The sequence below is a fragment of the Cuculus canorus genome, chromosome 7 (genome assembly GCF_017976375.1).
Source record: "Cuculus canorus isolate bCucCan1 chromosome 7, bCucCan1.pri, whole genome shotgun sequence".
Taxonomy (NCBI): domain Eukaryota; kingdom Metazoa; phylum Chordata; class Aves; order Cuculiformes; family Cuculidae; genus Cuculus; species Cuculus canorus.
The window spans coordinates 14,503,517-14,523,107 of NC_071407.1; the positions used below are offsets into that span (position 1 = coordinate 14,503,517).

Here is a 19,591-nt window from a genome sequence, read left to right on the forward strand (position 1 = left end):
ATAATTTCTCAGGCCATATAATGTATGAAACATTGCAAGCAGGGAGTGGGATGGGATACAGATGCCAAAGGATAGCAGAGCTCAGGGGACCCCAAATAGAGTAGGTAAAGCTGTGGGATGGGACAGCCATGTGCGTTGCCCTACACCAAAACCCATGCACATCCTGCACTTTCCCCATCACCACCTCCATGGCAGGGACATCTCTGGCAGCAAAACCTCGGTGCATCCAAGGTGCCAGGGGAACTACCCAAAAAATGCCCCAGCAAAGCAGCAGCTCCTCTGGCTGCAGGCAGTGTATCCCATGAGAGAGCCAGTGCTTTGCACGCTTACTACCCAGAGAACATCCATACCCTCCCCAGTAAGGCACAAGGACAAAGCCTGGACATGCCTCAGTCATAGCCAGACAGATCCCAGGCAGCTCAGGGCCGTCCTTCATCACAAGGGGGTTGAAAGCACCACCTCAATACAGCATCCTCCTCACCTCCATCTGCTCAGCCCCTAATTGCTCCTCTGATTATTCCTATCTGCATATCCTCCCACTACAGCTCCCATCTCGAGATCTGGCTGCCCGAGGGGATCTGATCTGCAGCCCCTTCATCTCACAGCATCCCCAGCACCAGCCAGGAGAGATGGGGGCAAACAAGCCTCAAATTGCACTCATGCGAAGTCTGTTGGCAGGTCTTGCCTGAGCCAAGACTGTCCATGGCACAGCCGAAGCAGCACTGTGTAGCATTTGCGCTCCCACCCATCCCTTGCTCTGACAGGTTTTGGGTTCTCTTGTCTGACTACATTCAGTCTCATTCTTATCATTCCCTGCCAATCTAGGGAGCTCAGCAGCCCCTTCCCTCCCCAACCTGGCACAGCCCCACAGGAAGAACAAGTGGGCCAAGGGCTCCAGTCTCTCTCAGCTTCACTTCCCCCATAGCCACCAATTCCCCTGCATGAGGCTGCACCTCACATCCATCGCTTTTTACCCCCAGCTCCCACTGGTCTCCCCAGCGCCAGTCATCTGCAGCCCTTTCCCCATCATCTGACAAAGCCCAGCCCTCTGCACACCAGTGCTCCAGACTCCTACAGCTCAGTCCTCCAGGACCCCACACATCACTGCACCCCAATGCCTCCAGATTCAGATATCCCCCACCCTAAGGCTCCCAGATACCCTAACTTTCTAGCATCCCACACCCTAACACTCTACATCCCAATGTCTCCAGATATTCCCACCCCACCATCCCCAGTACTCCTGCATCCCAGTGCTCCTCAAAGCACCCCAACACACTAAAACACTCCCAGACTTCAACTCCCAGACACCCTCACTTCTTCAGCTCCCTACATCCTAATGCCACCAGACACCCTCACTTCTCCAGCTCCCTACATCCTAATGCCACCAGACAACCTAGACACCCTTCCACATCTTAAAGCCCCCCCTAAAATGCCACAAACACAGCAATCCTTCCAAATCTCCCCCATCCAACCACCCTGCAGCCCCTGGGACACGAGGTGAGGAGCACCTCCACCACAATATCCCCATCCCGTTGCAACCATATCCCCATATTTGTCCCCATCCCACCTCCCCCAGCCAGGTCGATGATGCCTGGGGTGTGGAGTAGCTTGAGGCTGGAGCAGAACAGCAGGATGATGCCCACCGTTTGCAGCCCCTGAGGGTCCCAGAGCTTCCCAGCAACCGACATCCCCCAGACATGCAGCCCCAGCTGCTCTGGCAGCAACAGAGCAGGCAAGAGAGGAACGGAGAGGGCAGGGGAGAAGAAGCCCACCTTGGCCCTCCCTCTTCCCCTCCCCAGCACCCTCCAGGGTCCCTAAGGACACCCAGGCTGCAGGGAAGGGGAGAGATCATGTATGTGCCCAAGGGACCTAGGGGCCAGCTCTCACCCCAGGCCCCCCGGGGCACTCACTGTTGTCACCCTGCACCTACACAGACTGACACAAGCACCCCGCAGCCCTGGAAAGCTGCAGAGGGGTGCAGAGCTGGCACTAACGGGGGAGTGGAGGAGGGTCAGCTGCCCCTGACTCCCACCTCAACAACAGCGCGTGGTGGCACCAGCCCTGGAGCTGAGCTCATTGCTCATTGCCCCCCAGGACTCTGCTGCCACCCAGCCCAGAGACCAGTCCTGCCTGGGACAGCCCTCTGCCCCATTCCAGACCACCAAACCTGCCCCCCAGCAGTGCCCTCACCTTGCATGTACTCACAGCATGGCACAAGGGACCCCCTGCTTCTGAGCTCAGCCTCATCTGCTGACCACCTGCCACTCTCACCTCTTCCCTCTTCACCTCCTTGGGGAACACCCACACCAACAAGTAAGTCACAGTCATATAGAAGATCCGCAGGATGTGGATGAGCTGCAGCTGGGGGCTGCCAGCCCTGGGTACCTCGCTTGCTGCTGGAGGTACCCCTACTCTGCTCTGGGGTCTGGAGGGAAGGCAGCATGGTGGTGCAGCCAGCCAGGGTGGGGGTTTCCCACAGCCCACACGAAGCCCTGCCCTGTGGGCAGCACGGCAGAGACCCCAGCCTGGCAGCAGCGATTTTAGAAAGTTTCTTTGAGACAGTTTTCTACATACCTCTCATCTAACAACTGCTTTTTATCCAACAAAACCCTGCTCCAGCAGCACAGCAAGCCTTTCCCTGCATCCCAGGGAGGGGATGCTGCAGACAAGCACCTCTTGCTGCCTACACTCTAGGGATCACAACCCCACAGAGCCCTGCCCAGGGCACCTCTATTCTCACTTGAGCCCCACCCCAAAGTCTCATCCTGCCCCTTGCAGGGGAGGGCTGAATGAGACCCGGTTGAGATCTCAGAGCACCCTGCAGCCCTGTGCTAGAGAGCCCGAGGCTGGCTCCAGTCAGCCTCTCTCATTGGAGTCTGAGGTTTCATCCTCCACTGGCAAAACGGCAGCAAAGAAGGGCTTGTTGTGCCAACAAGCTCCATTGCTCTCTAGCTTTACTGCTCTATCTCCAGCCTGTGATTTCTCACCTTCCTGAGAAATCTCACTGTCCCTCTATCCCCTGGCTCATAATCCATCTCTGAGGCAGGATGCAGCAGAACGAGATCCCTGCCCTGTGTCCTACTGGGTCTCCTTGCTCACCTCTCCAGGCACAAAAGCAACAGTAAGAGCGAGCCAAGCCAGAGGGAATTGGGAGGGAAGCTATGTGAAAAGTGATTAACATGAGGCCAGAGGGAGAAAAGATTCAACAAGCTAATTGCGTCTGGCTGGGCTGAGCGAGATGTGACACCACACAGTGGCAGAGTTAGCAGGGCGTGTGCCGCAGGCACTGTAGTCTTTGGGGAGCTCAGACTGCGAGAGCTGCCCTGGCCCCAGCAGCAGAGGTCACAGCCAAGGGGACCCAGGACCAAGTTCCCTTCTCCCCTAGCTTCACGGTCTCCAGGCAGACTGAAACAGCACAGTCCATCCTGTGCCTACAGCAATGACGAGGGCTGATGTCCCTGCTTGCGGAGCATGTGGGAGGTGCTCCACAGAAGAGAGTATAAGGCCCCCAGGAAACCTTCTTCTCCAAGACCCTAGCACTAGCAGGATGTGGCCCTGCTACAGCATGCCTCACTGCGTAAGGCTATGCTGGATCCAAACCCAGAGCCTAGCCACAACTACCATACCCCTCTGCCCCTTCCCCTCTTGCTTTGCAAGCCCTCACCATGAGCCAGCAGCTCTCTCTTGATTCAGCCACCAGCCTTGGCCAGACAGCTGAAATACCTACCAGCCCTTGGAAAAGGAAAGGCAAAGGTTAAACCTGCTGCACACAGGGAAATCCTTGATGCACCCCAGCCCAGGGAGACCCAGATTCAACCTGGATCACTCATACTTGTCCCAGGCTGGATTTTGGTGCTCCAAGATCTACCGCACCTACAGCCAGCTCACCATGACCTCTCAGGTCTGTCAAACCTGCCAGGCTGGATGGTGCCCTAACCTGCCCTGAAGAGCCAGTCCCTCCTGCATCCAAAACTCCATGCTCCTACCAAAGGCGTTCCTGGAAAGCCACAGGAAAGCAGAGCTTGGCACGGAGCTTTGCTTTCACCTGCATCACAAGGATGCTTGTTTTCTTCCCTTTCTGGAGAGACCCTTGCCCTGAGATGGGCACCACCCTCCTGCCCAGCATCCTTTGGGGTGCCAGTAGCACCCAGGCAGGCTGCAGCTTCCTCCTGTTTCTCCCCAGAGCACGGAGGCATTTGGCACCCTCTCTAACCCTGCTTTCCCTCCACAATTTCAGCTGTAGGGTTACATCAGTAGCCTCCTGGGGAGGGCAGGGGCCAGCACACCCCATGTTAGGGCTCTCCAAGACACTTGCAAACCTGTCTGCCCCACATATGGACACAGCCAAGGTGGTGACAGCCCTGCCTTTCCCGAGCAGGCACCAATTACCTTGCCGATAGCAATCTTCAGCTTCATCTGATATTCATCTGAGGTTGGGCTACACAGGCAGCTCTCCTGCCTTTTACCTCCCGCCCACTCCTCCTCCCAGCCAGGACCGATTGCTCTGCACTGAATTATTGATGCTACACTTCAGGAGCCAAAATCAATAGCGTTTCTCTTCGCCTGACTCTATCCAAATGCTTGACCAAAATGGGCTCTTGGCAGGGAGCTGGGAGCCACTCCATGTGCAGCTCCACTGAGAGATGTCTGGGGCAGGGGAGAGGCACAATGGCACAGGGGCAGCAGTGGAGTGACATGGCCCATCAGTGATTAACCAGCTGGTAAACAACGCCAGCTCCAGCATCGATCGCTCCTGCAGCTCCCAGAGCACAGCACACCTACGGGACATGCTCTGCCGCTGCTGCCAGACAGCAGCTCTGGCTGTGCGGGATCTGAGGGGCAACACTGCCAAAGAAACAGGGTGACGGGGTGCATACAACCAGTGCTCCCATTCAAGCCTTTGCTCAGAGGAGGGCCAGCTCCAAATGGAGGACAGGTTGCTCAGGGACTCACCCAGCTGAGTTTGGGAACCCATCAAGCCTGGAGTTCCACTACATTGTCCCCTTCCCCTCCATAGTCCCCTCAGGGGCAGGCAGGGTTTCGTTGCAAGATGCTCTCACTGAACCCTTCCGCAGAGCTAGGGGGATTTTCTGGTCTTCCCTGGAGATGCTCCATCCCCAGACCATCACTATGGTGGCACGACACCTCTTAGCACATCCCCAGGACACCATCAGCAGGGCCTGGGCAAAGAAACCACTGCTGGCAGAGGACTGGCAGGGATAGGGCAGGGAGAGCGGGGGCATGGGACAGTGGAAGTGGAACAGGCAGTATTGATGGCTCTGGAGGGGGTGGCTGGGCCCTGCCTCCATTAGCAGACCCGAGCCATTAGCGTACTGTTTCAGGCTCTTTGTGGTCCCTGAGCTGTCACTGTCCGCCCAGGCATGGCTGGTAAACAACCCCCAGAGAAGATTCAGCATTCACCAGCCCCAGAAAATGCCTAGGACCTTCCCTGGAGAGCAAAGTCTCTTACCTGCCATCTCACGACCAAGAGGGACAACCCGCACATCTCATCCCCATCCCAACACAGAGCCACTCACCCACAGGATGCCCCATACAGTGCCCAGGGCTCAGCTCAACCTCAGTTGACACCCTCCTGCCTCAAATCACCAGCAGAACAGGGAAGCAGGAGTTCAAGCTGGGCACAGTCAGCATGCCCTGCACAGGAGCTCATAGGAGACAGCTCAGCCCATGCCTCAGTTTCCCTCCTGGAATGATCCATGTAGCAGTGCTTCTGCTGGAGCACAAGGACAAAGCATGGAGTTACACAGCAATGAAAGCTTCCACCCATCATGCTTTCCTGTCCTGCAAGCAGGTTCGCAGGACCAGAGGGAGACATCCCTCACCTCTGCCCTCTCCCTCCTCATCTCTACACACAGCCAACCAATGGGTCCAGCTCACGGGTGCCCTAGCACCGTGTATGGTGGGGAGCTGGTGTTCACTGCCACACTCAGCCCATGCGAGAGACAGTGCTGCAGAACCAGAGCGGAGCATCCCAGGACACCAGTGGACCACGTAAACTGCCTGTCACCTCCTCACCCACATACACCCCTGACGTCCCAGGGATGGGCAAGCTGCAGCATTCCTCAGATGGGTGTCTGCAGGCATGGGCAGGGACTAGACAGAGCTGGGGGGACCTTTTCAAAGAACACCAAACCTGGGAGTCCAGAGAGCTCCCAGCCGAGAGGTCCTGACCTCTCTCCCATCACAAGTCCACAGAGCGGATCTGTGCTCTGCCAGGTGTGCCCCACACACACTGCTCAGCACCTTGCACGGCTCATTCCCAGCTGGGCAGCACCCCCTGTGTCCCCTGACCCTGCCCAAGGGCCATGGAGGGAGCTCTGGGAAGGGACAGGAGCAGGGAATAGAGCAGGGACCCATCCTGCCCAGGCCTGGCTTCTCTGCAGGCTGGTGCTGAGCCTGACAGCTCATGTTCAGGGTGAGGTTGCCACAGACCCCGGAACACATAGCTACTATAGAGGCACTGGAAAACACCCCCGTGCCCACTTGCACGCTCACACACAGTCTCAGTATGTGGCACCCCAGCACACCCCAAAGCCACCACTGTGCAGCAGCTGCCCAGCCAGCCCTGTACCCTCCCGATGTCCCCAGCCATTGCCCCCTTCCCCTCCCTCCCCCTTCCCCCCTGCTCGCCTCTGCGAGCAGCAGATGGACACCGCGTCCCAGTACTCTCCCGTGGATGCAGCACCCTCAGAGCATCCTTGGGGCAGCTCTGGACACCCCCCAGCTGCCCTCCATGCTCCTGGAGGAGTCAGCACCGCCCACACCCATTACCTTCCAAGGACACAGGCTCGAAGAGGCCAAATTGCTCCAGCACCTTGATGAAGAGGACCAAGACCACCAGCACCGCGATCATCTCAAGGCCTTCCAGGTTCATGGTGGGGGTGTCTCATGGCCCCACACCTCCCCACTCCCTCCCCACCACTGTCCCAGAGAGCCCCCTCACCCCAGCGCCATGGCTGACGGACCACACATCCCCAGGGAACGCCAGCTGGTGACCCCAAGGGGAAATTGGCTGACACCCCTCTACTCAGGGGCGCCTGCCATCAGCCATGGGCAAGTAAGGGGTCAGCATGGGGCTGTGGCAGGTGGCTTGAGGAGCCAACAGCTGAGAGCCCAGATGGAGCAGAGCTGTGCCTGAGAGTAAGAGCACAGAAGCCAAGCGGAGGGAGGCGGGGGTGGTGGTGGTGGCAGGGATGGGGGAGCTGGAGGGGAAGGAGGCATGCCCTCCCATTCCAATGACACCACCTCCATCGATTTGCTTAATGCAGTTGCTACGGAAACGGGCCACAGATATTAAAAGGCACTCAGTTCCCAGGGGGGACACAGGGAGGGGACAGGACGCTGGGCACTGTCTAAACATCCAGGATAGGAATGACTCAGACTTGTCCTCTGCACCCCACACACGTACCCGCCCAGCAAGGACCACCGTGGCTGAGCACACCAGGTACTTGCAGTCCTCAGCTGGGGTGGGTCTGGGGCAACAGGTCCAGCTGCCCCATTTCTGAGCAGGGAGATGGGTCTGTCTGTCTCACTAGGAGAGCCAAGAGAAGACGGAGCAGAGCTGGGGGAACAGGCCATGAGTGCTGGCTGTGATGGAGGGTGCCTGAGATACTGCCAGGCCCACAGGCAGCACGGCAACAGGCAAGAGAGGAGGGGACACAGGGGCTGAGGACTCAGTGGAACCCAGCCAAGGTCACACAGCAGCTGGAGGCAGAGGGTGAACCCAGGCGTCCGCATGGCTCGATCACTCATCCATGCCCAGCCAACAGGGCTATATTTAACTTTGCACTTTTTTTTTTTTTTTAACAGCATCCCAGCCCTTGCTCGGCTGCTCAATCGCAAGCCACAGGGACTGTCATGGAGCCAGGTGCCCACTGGTCCCTGCCCATCACCAGGGCTCAGCACCCCTTGGCTGCACTGCCATTGCCCATCCCCAAGTGGGCGAGTTCCAGGTGGGACATGATGCAAGACCACTCCCAACTGCAGCTCCAGGGTGGCAGACAGGGAACAGGGCTGACCCATGCCACAGCTGCTCCCCACTCTGTTTTGTTTCTGCATGAGCAGGAAACACCAGCTGCCCCAGGTACAGGTGGGGTGGCCATGCCCAGGCCACCGGGCAGTTCCAGCTCCAGGGCTCTCCTGCCCCGACAAAGGGCCCTGCAGACAGGACCAAGGCAGAAAGCCCCTTTCCCTCCCTGTTGTCTTTGTGCCGTGGGGGAAACATTACTAAAGGAAGAAACATCACCCTAGGACAGCCATGGGGGGAAGGGGATAGCAGAGGTACTGGCTGGTGCTGACAAGAGCTCCCAGCAAGGCTGCCCCACACCAATCCTCCCTACCCCCTGGCCCACAAGCCCCATCCAGGCTCCCATTTCCAGACTGGGAGGCTGCAGGTTTGTTCCTTGGCAAGCGACAGAGGGGGCTGGTGGCTCACTCCCAGGTCATGGCATGGTTGGGCTACCTAGTGGCTCCATGCCACCAGGCTTGGCATCTCCTGCCTGCCTGGGGCATGCTCCCAAGGCTCTGATGCCAGTACAAGATGCCAGCAATGCATCAGAGGCAGCCTGGGGAGAGAGATTAAAGTCCTCCCTGGGGAAACATACCTCAGGCTGGAAGTTTTCAGACCCGACATTTCCTTTTCTTGGAAAGGAGTGAGTTTCCAGGCACTGGATGTCACCCAGGTGGCTCTTGGCTTTGCCCCGGCTGTAAGCCAGTCCCTTCAGGAACAGAGTGACACAAGCCTGGTGCACTCTTGGAGGAAGTTTCTCACTGATGCCAACTGCTATTTTTTAAAGCAATTTTTAAAGCAATTTTTAAAGCTGAGCCACAGTTGCAACCCATCCTCTCCCCAAGCCTCCAGCTGCTCCCAGGGCTGATGCCTATCCTGCACACCATGGGGCTACTTATGCATCCTAATTTTGACCAGAAACAGCAGTAGAGGAGCCCTTCCAGCATAAGCCAGGACTTGTCCCACCAAAGAGGGTTTGGGGCAGCTCCTCTGACAAGTGAACCTGTTCAATCCACACAAGTGGACAGTTGTTGGCCCCTTGTGCATCTGTGCCAGCATCATGGGATGCTGGGGCCAAAGAGCGCAGCAGCAGGTCAGCCACCGAGCAACAGCTTCCCTGCCTGCCCTCGTGCCTGTCCCGTGCCAGCCGGCCTCCCCTGTGGAGCAGCAATAAATCACCTGCCAGCCGCCATGCCAGGATTATTCATTTCCATGCTGAGACCATTAACAAAAGCCCTTTGCTACTCACTACCAGGACAATGCAGGATTCCACCAGGACCAGCACAGGCACTCAGCACCAGTGCCACATACCAGCGCTACACACCGTGCCAGAGCCCAGCTCCCAGCACCCGCAAACTCACCAGAGTTTCTCACCCAGAGCACACCCCCTCACACCGACAGCAATCCAGACGGGCTGGGGGTGTGTTTTAGGGGATCACCCCCTCAGCTCACCCAGGTCCCCAGGGATGCTCCTCTGTTTGGAGCTGCCCCAATGGAGGACGACAAACATGGGACAACATGTGGGGCTTTGCCTTTGGACCCACACTTGGAGATACCCGCAAAAGATGCTCAAAGGGCCGGTCCTTTCAAAACATATACACCCCATCAGAAGTGAGACAGGGCTTTGCCCCCAACCCTGAAGCATGGGTCCCAGGGCTGGCTCCTCGCCCCTGCAGCCAGCCAGTGTCTGGACATACCATGGGAAAAGCAATGAGGCTCTAGCTGAGCTGTGCAGGGAGAGGTCACATGGATCAATGGAGAAACACATGCCCGGGGCAGGAGAGGCACTGCACGTTCCCAAACACGCAGCGCCAGTGCCACCCCCTCCTGCCGTGTTCCTTGCCTTGGAGGTCTTACCCTGTAAAGCCCCTGGAACATACACATACTGCAGTGGGGCTTGGAGAGACCCTTCACTGGGGAAACCAGGACCCTCACCACGTCCCAGAGCTCCCTAACACACCAGCTAAGGAGCAATGATGTAGGTCATGCTTAAAGGGATTGAGAGCCCCAAAATGAAGGTTAAGGCCCCAGCATCAGCACTGGGCACCTCCACAGAGTGAGAGGCACCAGGAAGCCTGTCCGCATCCCTGTCCTGCAGCGAGACAAGTGGCACCCAGACACAGCAGAGCAGGATGCCTGGAGCAGCCCTGGGCACCACTGCAGCTCAGCCCTGGCTGTCCCTGGCTGCTCTCACACACTGTGGAGCAGGACCACGGCGAGGAGGAATAAATAAAGTGACTGAGGAGAGGATCAAAGTGCCCCAGAGAGGCAGGTCCCCAATCCTCCTCTCCCACACCAAGAGCCCGGCTCGCCTTGCCACCTGGCTTGTGGAAGGGTATAGGATGGGCCAGAGTCACCCTGTCACCCCATGTCCCCAACCCCATACCTTCAATGCCGCTGATGATTTTGAAGCAGCGGGTGGTGAACCAATAGGAGATGAGGAGGAGGATGGCAATCAGGGAGGCATAGAGCAGGCTGTCGTTGTGCAGGGATGTCCTCTCCATGGCTCCATCCCCTGTGCCCGCTTGCGCCCTGTGCCCAGCCCCACTGTGCTATCTGGGGCAGTCCTGTCCCGGCAGTCCCCCACTGCCAGAAGAGATGGCCACCGCGGGCAGGGAGGCGGGGGGCCGCATGGGCAGGCAGGCAGGTAATTGGGAGCAGCATGTGAGAGCCAGGCTCCCAAACCAATTACCTTAATTGTGCTCAGGCAGCACATGGCAAACAGTTAAAAATAACCATCCTGGCCCAGGGGGAGAGTGGCACCATCAACCAGGAGAAGGAAGCAGGGGGCAGAGCACAGACGGGACTCACTACACATGTGTGTAAGTCTCTGTGCTGTGAGGCCAGCAAGGCACCACCGCAGCCTGACAGCTGTGACCCCAGAACCATTGGGGCTCAGCCCCTTGCTGCCACCCCACAGGAGGAGCTGGGAGTCCTGGAAACTGGGCTCCCCAGGGAACAGTGCTACAGCCCAGGACTGGCAAGTGCCAGGATCTTTGCTGGGAAGTCCACATCTGTCCTTGCTCCAGACACTGGGCTTCGAAGGAAGGCTCCGCAGCCTTGCCAGCCCTGAGAGCTGTGTCTGGCAGAGAGGCATGGGCATCTCATCCCCTGTGTCCCTTAACAGCTTCCCTTGGGAATGCCCACAATCAGCCTCCCCTTTTTTCAGCTTTGAAGCAGAGACTGGCTGGCCAGGTACCTGCTCTGCAACACTAGGGGACACTCTGACGGTGCCACTGTGAATTTGGGCAGACTCATTGGCAGCCCCCAGGCCCCACAGAATTAGCTGCACCCATGCCTGAGACACTTCTTGTGACCACGCTTGGCCCCATCGGCCACCCCATGGCATATGTGGCTAGGGAAGATGCCAGACCCAAGGATTTCACCCCAATATCTTTGCATACAAGATGTCCCATTCCCACCCCTGCATCTACAGCCAAGAGACACGGCCATTCAGGTGCTATGTGCAGAGCACAGCATCACCCCAGCTGTACTCCTTTCAGGGTGCAGAACCCAGGCACCCAGCTCTGTCCCCTCTTCCCTTCTCTCTCCTCCAAGACCAGCTGCTCTGAGCCTCCAGAGGGGACACAGGACAGGGTGGCAAAGTGGCCACGGCATGTGCCCATGCCTCAGTGCTAGGGAAGGCAGCAGGCCCTGTAACACTGCCCCAGGCACAGCTGTGTCGGGATGGGCAGCCCAGGCTGCCACCAAGCCCAGGTCACCTCTCCTGTCACACATTGGGCTGTGACAATAACAGCTATGAAGTGTCCCTTGCCCACCCACCCCCACCTCAGCTCTCTGGTGCTGCCAGCAATGTAGCCCTGCCACTCAGGTAAAATTAACAACCCCACCAGCCACCTCTGTGTATACGATAAATAGAATTGCTCAGGAGTGGGGTTCCTTGCCCAGAAAGCTCCATGCACATAGTGTGCTACGCACACGCATGAGGCAACACCAAGAACTGTCAGGTAGCCAGGTGGCTGCTCCGTGTCCCCACCCTCCCGGCACTGCCAGCAGCTGGGCACAGGGGACCATCTCCCACTGTGGGACAGGAGCTGATGGGGAGGGAGCAGTTGCCAAGGGACCCATCTCTTCAGGAGGAGACCATGCACCCTGACCATGAGGCCAGGCTCTGCCCTGCTTAGGACTTGCCACTGTGGCTACTTCTAGGATGCTCCTAATTAAGCGCCACAGGATGCTAGGGCACTACCATCCCAAAACGTGCCATGGGACCACCTGGGCCAAAACAGAGGCAGAGGCCCCTAAGTACAGCCGGGCAGCAGCTGCCCAGGTCACTTGGGAGCTGCCGACCCGCCATGGGGTACAGCCTGATGGATAGGAGCCGCTCCTTTTTTTTTTTTTTGGTTCTGGGGCCATCATCCATTAGGGAGAGTTAAATTTAGGTTACAGCTGATCCCTTATTACCTCGCTGCTAATCAGAGCACGAGCAGATTATTAATAAGCACATTAAAATATTGGCAAAATGCTATTTTGGGGAGGTGAAGTCACAGTTTTAATCTGGTTAATTGATTGAGTCATTTCTCTTTCCCCCCATCAGCGATCTGTCCTTGGCTGGCTCCTCAGGGCACTCAGCTGGGAGGGCTCCCCACCCCGGGGCCTGCCTGGTCGGGCACCCCTGTGAGCTCTGTGGGACCTCCTTCACCTCTGCAGGGAGGGCAGAGGGGCTTGTTGACCCCCAAAAGAGGCCAATAGGAGAGGACAGAGGCTGGAGGGAGTGACAGCATCCGGTGACCCATGTGCCACATAGACCATTAGTGGCTGGGGATGAGGAGATGCCACAGAAAGGAGAAGGCGATGCAAGCCCCACATCTCACTCCCAGCTCCAAACTCCAAGCCTTAGGGGGACACAGACCTGCCTGGCTCTGTGTTTCACGCTGTTTCAGCTTCTCCCACAAAACAGAGGACATCAAGAAGAGGGTGAGCAACATTAGCTGATGCCCCACTGCCGGTCCTGTCCTCTGCATCCATCCCAGCTCCATGCAGCACAGCCACCCTGCAGACACCAGCAGGGCTGCAGGGGCAGGATGGGGCCAAGCCCTTGGGGCTGCTTGGCACCACGCATGGCCAGTCCAGAGACCAGACCTCATTGGGACACCCACTACAGACCCAGCCTTGTAATGCTAGCTGAAAAGCCCAAAACACTGGGAAAATGACCTATAGCAGAACACCCTTGGAAGTGGTACAGCTGGGAGCATATGAAAGTCCCCTTCCCACTCTGCGCCACCACCTGCAGCTGTGCCCCTCGCACCCAGGGTTGGACTCAGCTGACTCATCCTCTGCCCTCTCCGCTCCAGGCTAATTGGCCAGAGCCTGAGGGAGCCAACTAGCAGGGATGGATCCAGAACTGCCTGTGGGCACAGCGAGCCTCTGGAGCCTGGCATAACGCTCAGCCAGGCCCACACGTACCCCGGCACCTCTTCCCCTATTGCCATGTTGTGGGCTGGCACGGAGCCCTGAAGGGCTCACAGGGCTGAAAAGTTATGGGAAATGCCTGTGGGGAGGGTTTCCTGCAGCCGGGCAATCTACCATCACAAGGCTTGTGTCCTCATGGGCAGAGAGGTGGCGCAGCAGCTGGGCGCAGCGGGGCACAGGTGGCAGGGCAGATACTGCTCCCGTGTCCCAGCCTCCAGCACTGTGCCAAGAGCATCCCCGGGGTGCCCTCGCCATCGCCTGGCCCTAGGGATGGGTGCAGGCTGGGAAGACACAGGGGCTCCCCCAGACAAGGAACAGACAGAGCCTGGAGGGTATTTTCAGGCAGGCTGGGCCCTAAGGAAGGTGGTGCAAGTCCAGCCGCGCTCCAAAGCATGACAGTTCCACATTGGCCCAACAAGGCCTCCCCCATGCTCCTGGCATGGTGTGTCCCTCCTCACCGTGGAGGAGGGAGCAGCCCAAGGGTCCCCAGCGGGACCAGGCCACGAGGAGGGCAACCTGTCCCCAGGACGCAGACAGGACCCCAGGTCCCCAGGACCCACTGTCCCAGCGCACACAGGCACATGATGACTTCCCATTGGGGTAAGGAGGTGGCACTGGGCTCACACCCAGGAGAGGTGGTCCTGGCCAGCTGGCTGAGCTGTGCAAGGGCTGGCAGGGGATGCAGGTCCTGCCAGGGCTGTGACAGCGAACTGGGGGGGCACACAGCTCTGTCCCCAGGACCAGGCAGCATCCCAGGACACAAGCACAGGCGGATGCAGGCACCAGGGTGTGTCCGTGTCCCTGCCCCAGCCTGCGGGCACACCCAGGGCTTCCCTGGCCAGATGGACAGAGGGCACAGCCCCAGCCTCAGCAGCAGTGGATGCCTGGCACTGCAGAGAAGGGTCAGACCACCTGCGATTTATTTCCACAGCAGTTTTCTCACTGCACCAATCCCCTCCCCAGATAAAATATTCCCATCACCCTAGGCCCACAGGGGACCTTCAGGGTCTCTCATTGCCTCTTGTGAGCATCTTCAGCTTTGCCCCACACAGAGCCCAGTGCAACCCCTCCACCCAGGGCTGAATTGCTCAGCATCTAAACAGCATTTACCCTCCTCCCCAAACAGCCCCACGGAGCCCACTAGACAAAAACCTTTTCCCACACAAAGGAGTCCCTGTGCCCCCAGGGTGGCACCTACCTTGGGAGAGGGTCCCGGTAACAAACTGGTAGAAGAAGCGGATCACCCGGCCCAGCTGCCTCTTGCAGCGCTGCTGGCAGTGGCTCATGGCTCCAGCTCACAGCGTTGGGGAGGGACACAGTCGCACTCCCTCCCAGCAAACAGCCCCCCAGCTCCTCCGAGCAGTAGGCGATGCCCGGAGGAGGACAGAGCCTTCCTTGCCTGGAGCAAGCCTGCAGGCATCGGCAGCAGGGCCAGCCCAGCAGAGAGGGCACAAGCAGCACCCACCAGCGTGGCAGCTTCCAGGCCCCGCTCCCAGGCAGCAGGCAGCCAGCTGGGAAGTTTTGTGCTGGGAAGCTCCTGTGCAGGCTGGCTGCAAGCCAGTGGGGTCAGGGGTCCAGCAGCAATGCCTCTCCCAGCGCTTTGGCTCGCAAACGCTGACACAAGTTCGTTGAGGGAGCAGGATGCCCAGGTGAGCCTCCCCTGTGCTGTGCCAGCCCACCAGCCCCCTCCGTGCAGGAAAGTTGCAGAGAGAGGTAGTGAGTAGCAGCAGGGGGATGCTCAGGGCCAGGGAGCTCAGTGGTGCCAGCCAGCTCTCCGGGAGAGACAGCTGGATGCCTCTCTAGCTGGCAGAGCCCTGGGTTGCCCGCGGCTCCTGGTCCGCCCCTTGCTACCAGCTCGACCCGGCACTTCACGCCCCGGCTGGCCGGGAACCAGAGGCAGGTTGGTATGGCAACCCGCAGACTCCACAGGTCCCGCTGACCAATGAAGCACTGCTGCATCCCAGAGCCGCCTTTCTCCAAGAGCAGAGAAGGATGCTCCTTCCGGAGAGAAGACAGCACCGACAGCATCCTGCATCCTAGGGCATCAGCCCTCCACTCCTTCATTCAAGTGCTGGAAGCATCCTGCATCCCTGGGTGTCAATCATCTGATCCAGCCAGCCAGTGCTGTGAGCGTCTTGCATCCCCGAACATCAACCATCCAGCACTGCGCGCGTCCTGCATCCCTCTGACAACAGCACTCCAGCGCTGCAAGCATCCTGCTCCCCAGGCATCAGCCCGTCGGCACTGCAAGCATTCTGCATCCCTGCGTGCCAACCACCCGCTTCTCTTCGCTCCACGCAGGGGAGGAGACGAGGATCAGTGCAAGGATAGGAGGAAGAGGAGACAGACTCCCAGACTGCCTGGGTGGAGAGCTGCTCACTCCAAAGCTCAGCCTGGCAGTGAGTTGCTATCTTGCAGAGTATGTCAGAGCCAGAAGAGAGTCTGGAGCGTGGTGGCAATGGGATTTCCCTGTTCCCAGAACCAGGCCAAGATGCTCTGTACAGACTGACAACCACATCACTTCCCCAAGTCCCATTTTCCCAGCTGCAGTTCCCTCTCCATGTCACTTACACACCCCACACCAGCAGGATCTCTCATCTCTGCATCCATCCAGACTCTATTATCTCATAAGCTTCATCTCTTATTAATGGAGGAGGAAGCAAAGAAAAAGAGACCTGATGGAAAATGTAGCTTATGTTCCTTCAGGGATGGGAAAGGGTTTGTAAGGGTAATCCAGCCAGGAACAGTTAGACCACCCAGTCCCTACCAATGCCTCAACAAGGAGCCCCAAGGGAAGAGGTAGGAACCCCTTGCAGTGGCTGGTATAGGGTAACCTCACACCCTGCTCCTCAAAAGAAGGGCCATCACCTCTAAACCAAGCCCTCCCTGTCTGTTATGCTGGCTATGCCCCTGCAAAGTGGGCGACCCTTTAACAGAGAGCCCCTACACCATGACAGACAGTGCCCTGGGGCAGGGTGAAGGTGGAGTGGGCAGGAACCAGAGGAATATAGGATCATAGAACTGCTAGGTTGGAAAAGACCTTTGAGATCACTGAGTTCAAACATAACTGTCCACTACTCAATCATATCCCTAAACACTTAATCAACCAGTCTTTTAAATATCTCCACAGATAGTGGCTCAACCACCTCCCTGGGCAGCCTCTGACAGCACCTGAGAACCCTTTCAGTGAAGCAATTTTTCCTAATGTCTAATCTGAACCCCCTTGGCCCAGTTTGAGGCCGATGCTGCGCTGGTCACTGCAGGGCTGAGCCAGGTTTGAGGAGACCCTACGGCAAGGTGCAACAGGGCACAGCAGAGGTTTGCAACCCATGACAATACACCCACAAAGCCGTGAGCCAGGGAAGGGCTGCAAAGGCCATCAGCCCTGCAAGGAGGAAGGGGACAGCCCAGGCCAGCCAGGGCAGCGTGGGCAGCTCAGCGGATGAAGAGGATCAGCTGTAGGACAGTCTGTAAACACAACATCCAAACTGAACCCATCCCCTGCAGATCACCAGCCCACAAACAAAATCTCAGAATTCTGGGCTGGCAACAGTGCCCAGTCCCCTCCTGCCACTGCCGGGGACAGGTCAGGGGTTTAGGACCCTCATCATCATCTATGGTATCCAGGAGCCTCGCTTTTGGCTCAAACCCACAACACAAACACGCTGGGACAGGTTCTTGCAACGATCACAACCGGTGAGTTGTGTGACACAAGGCCAAATCCTGCAAACGCAGAGCTCCCCCCATGCTGGGAGAGAGATCCTGCATGACCGCGGGGACCAGCCAGGACAACTCAGCTCGAGGCAGCCACAGCATCCCAAAAGCCGTGGGATATAGGAGAGGTGTCAGAACAGCCACAGGAGGGTGCCAGAGCCCACAGGACGTGACAGCAAAGTTTGCAGATCCACCTCAAAAATCCCATCCAGCTCCTTGGGAGCCAGATCCCACCTGGCCAGGAAGGTTGCTCCATCCTAGTGCAGGTGGAGATGCAAGCTCTGTCCTGTACATCCGAGTCATGATGGCCATGCAGAACAAGGCATAAGCCCCTGCAACAGCATGCATAGGCCACCCCACGCCAGCCTGCAGGGACACAGCAGAAGAGAAGAGCCCAGCACCAAAGTCACCCACCTCACCTCCAGGCTTAGCTGCCCACCAGCATCCCCGGGTGCTACAAGTCCAGAACCAGACAGCGATCTCCAAAGGAGCATCACATCCCTAGGTTGGGCCTCGGCTCTCTAGAGAGGCCCTCATGCACTTACGCCAAGACAGAAGCTCATGGGGACCACATGGGCCGAGCCAGGGGACTGTACTCACCCCGCAGCAGGTATTTTGCAAGGATGGTGCATTGCAGAGAGACACAAGTCAGCTTTCTCCCACGCCATGGCTCCCCCCCAGCACAGGGTTCCCAGGCTGGCACCAGGCACTGTGCGTCTTGCCCTTGCAGAAGGGCAGCAAAGCCACTCAGTCACTGACCACCTCTCCCTTGGGAAGACAAACAGGAATCCAGCAGAAAACAAAAGCAACCCACAAAGCTGGGCTGCTGAGCCCCTCTTACACACACTTTCTTGCTTACAATGTCAGCTGGGCTGCAGGCACCATGGGTGCAGGCACCACCTCGCCAGTCTGCACTTCCCTCAAACCTGCTATCCCCTTAAGGAAGCCACTGGTTCCCCAGCCCCTGTCCCAGCCCCAGGGGAACTCCAGTCCCCACACTGCCTCACAGGCAAAGGACATTGTCTCCCAGAGGGATATTTCGAGCCAGCCTGTGTCTCCAGAGCACCTGCTGGGCTCCAGAAAACGGGACACAGCATTGCTAGAGCCACAGCAAGGGGAAGGAGGAAGACCTCCAAGCTCTGTCTCCTGCTCTGCTCCCACCACGTGCTCTGGCTCTGGCAGGGTTAACTAATATCCCCCACTGCCCAGTGCCGAGCGTGCACTGGGGACTGGCCCAGCTCCCTGCTGTATGGTATAAATAGCAAATTCAGAGAGATGAGAGAGCAAAATTGTCTCCTGCTTCCCTGACCCCACTCCCTGCTGCCTGCCTGCCTGCAGGTTTTGGGTCTCTGCCGGGACACCTCAAGCCTGGATGCAAAGGAGCCCAGGGCAGCCCACGCAATATCTGCACAGTGAGTGTCACAGTCTGACCCGCAATGTCACAGTCCGACTCACAGTCTGTGCAGCCCCACAGTCTGACCTGCAGTGTCCCAGTCTGACCCGCAGCGTCCCAGTCTGACCCATGGTCTGTGTGGTGTCACAGTCCAACAGACAGCGTGTGCGGTGCCGTTTCTGGAGCCTGACGCTAAGAGGAGCCCTGGCACAGCGCAGCAGTGGCAGCAGCGTGAAGAGGTGAGCTGGGGACATAGCTCATTCAGACGGCTGTGGCGGCTGGTGGCACACAGGGGACAGGAGGAGACATGTGAGGTTGTGTTGGAGTGTGCAGGCAAGCAGGGCTGCCTGGGCAAGGCTGCGCACACATGTGCAAGGATGCATGGGAACCACAAATCACAGAATCGTAGAAGAGAATCACAGAATCATTTAGGTTGGAAAAGAATCATAGAATCATAGTATCATAGAATCATTAAGGTTGGAAAAGACCTCTCAGATCAAGTCTAGCCATCAACACAATACTAACATGCCTACTAACCCATGTCCTGAAGTACCATGTCTACAGGTTTATTTGAACACCTGCTGGGATGGTGACTCCACCACTTCCCTGGGCAGCCTGATCCAATGCTTCACCACTCCTTCAGTAAAGAATTTTTTCCTAATATCCAATCTAAACCTCCCCTGGTGCAACTTTAGGCCATTTCCTCTTGCCCTGTTACTTGTTACCTGGTTGAAAAGGCCAGCACCCACCTCACTACAGCCTCCTTTCAGGTAGATTGTGGAGGGCAATAAGGTTTCCCCTCAGCCTCCTCCAGACTAAACAACCTCAGTTCCCTCAGTTGCTCCTCATAAGACTTGAGCTCCAGACCCTTTACCATTGAAGACCATCTGTGCAGAGTCATGCGGCCACCAGGCTCTGCTAGCAGTTCCGTGCAGGATGAAGGGGCAGTGACAGCACTGCCAGGGAGGAGGACACACCACCACTTTCCATGGCAGAGTCATTGCTTTCTTTCCTGCCAAGAT

At 57.8% G+C, this 19,591-nt stretch overlaps 1 protein-coding gene across 12 annotated transcripts in view; it reads right to left on the bottom strand.

Annotated features, from left to right (window-relative positions):
- The window catches only part of KCNIP2 (potassium voltage-gated channel interacting protein 2), a 46,401-nt gene that overhangs the window by 9,907 nt on the left and 16,903 nt on the right, over positions 1-19,591 (bottom strand). For 3 of the 12 annotated variants that reach the window (XM_054071476.1, XM_054071468.1, XM_054071469.1), the window contains exon 1: positions 10,416-10,672. The exons of 5 other annotated variants lie outside the window; for them this stretch is intronic. In XM_054071476.1, coding sequence (XP_053927451.1) covers positions 10,416-10,533 — 118 coding nt within the window. In that variant the 5' untranslated portion in view covers positions 10,534-10,672. Of the gene's footprint in view, positions 1-1,567; positions 6,571-6,792; positions 6,939-10,415; positions 10,673-14,660; positions 17,216-19,591 lie in introns of those variants that run through there. 4 more of the 12 variants (XM_054071477.1, XM_009561468.2, XM_054071470.1 and 1 more) reach the window with 4 other exon arrangements.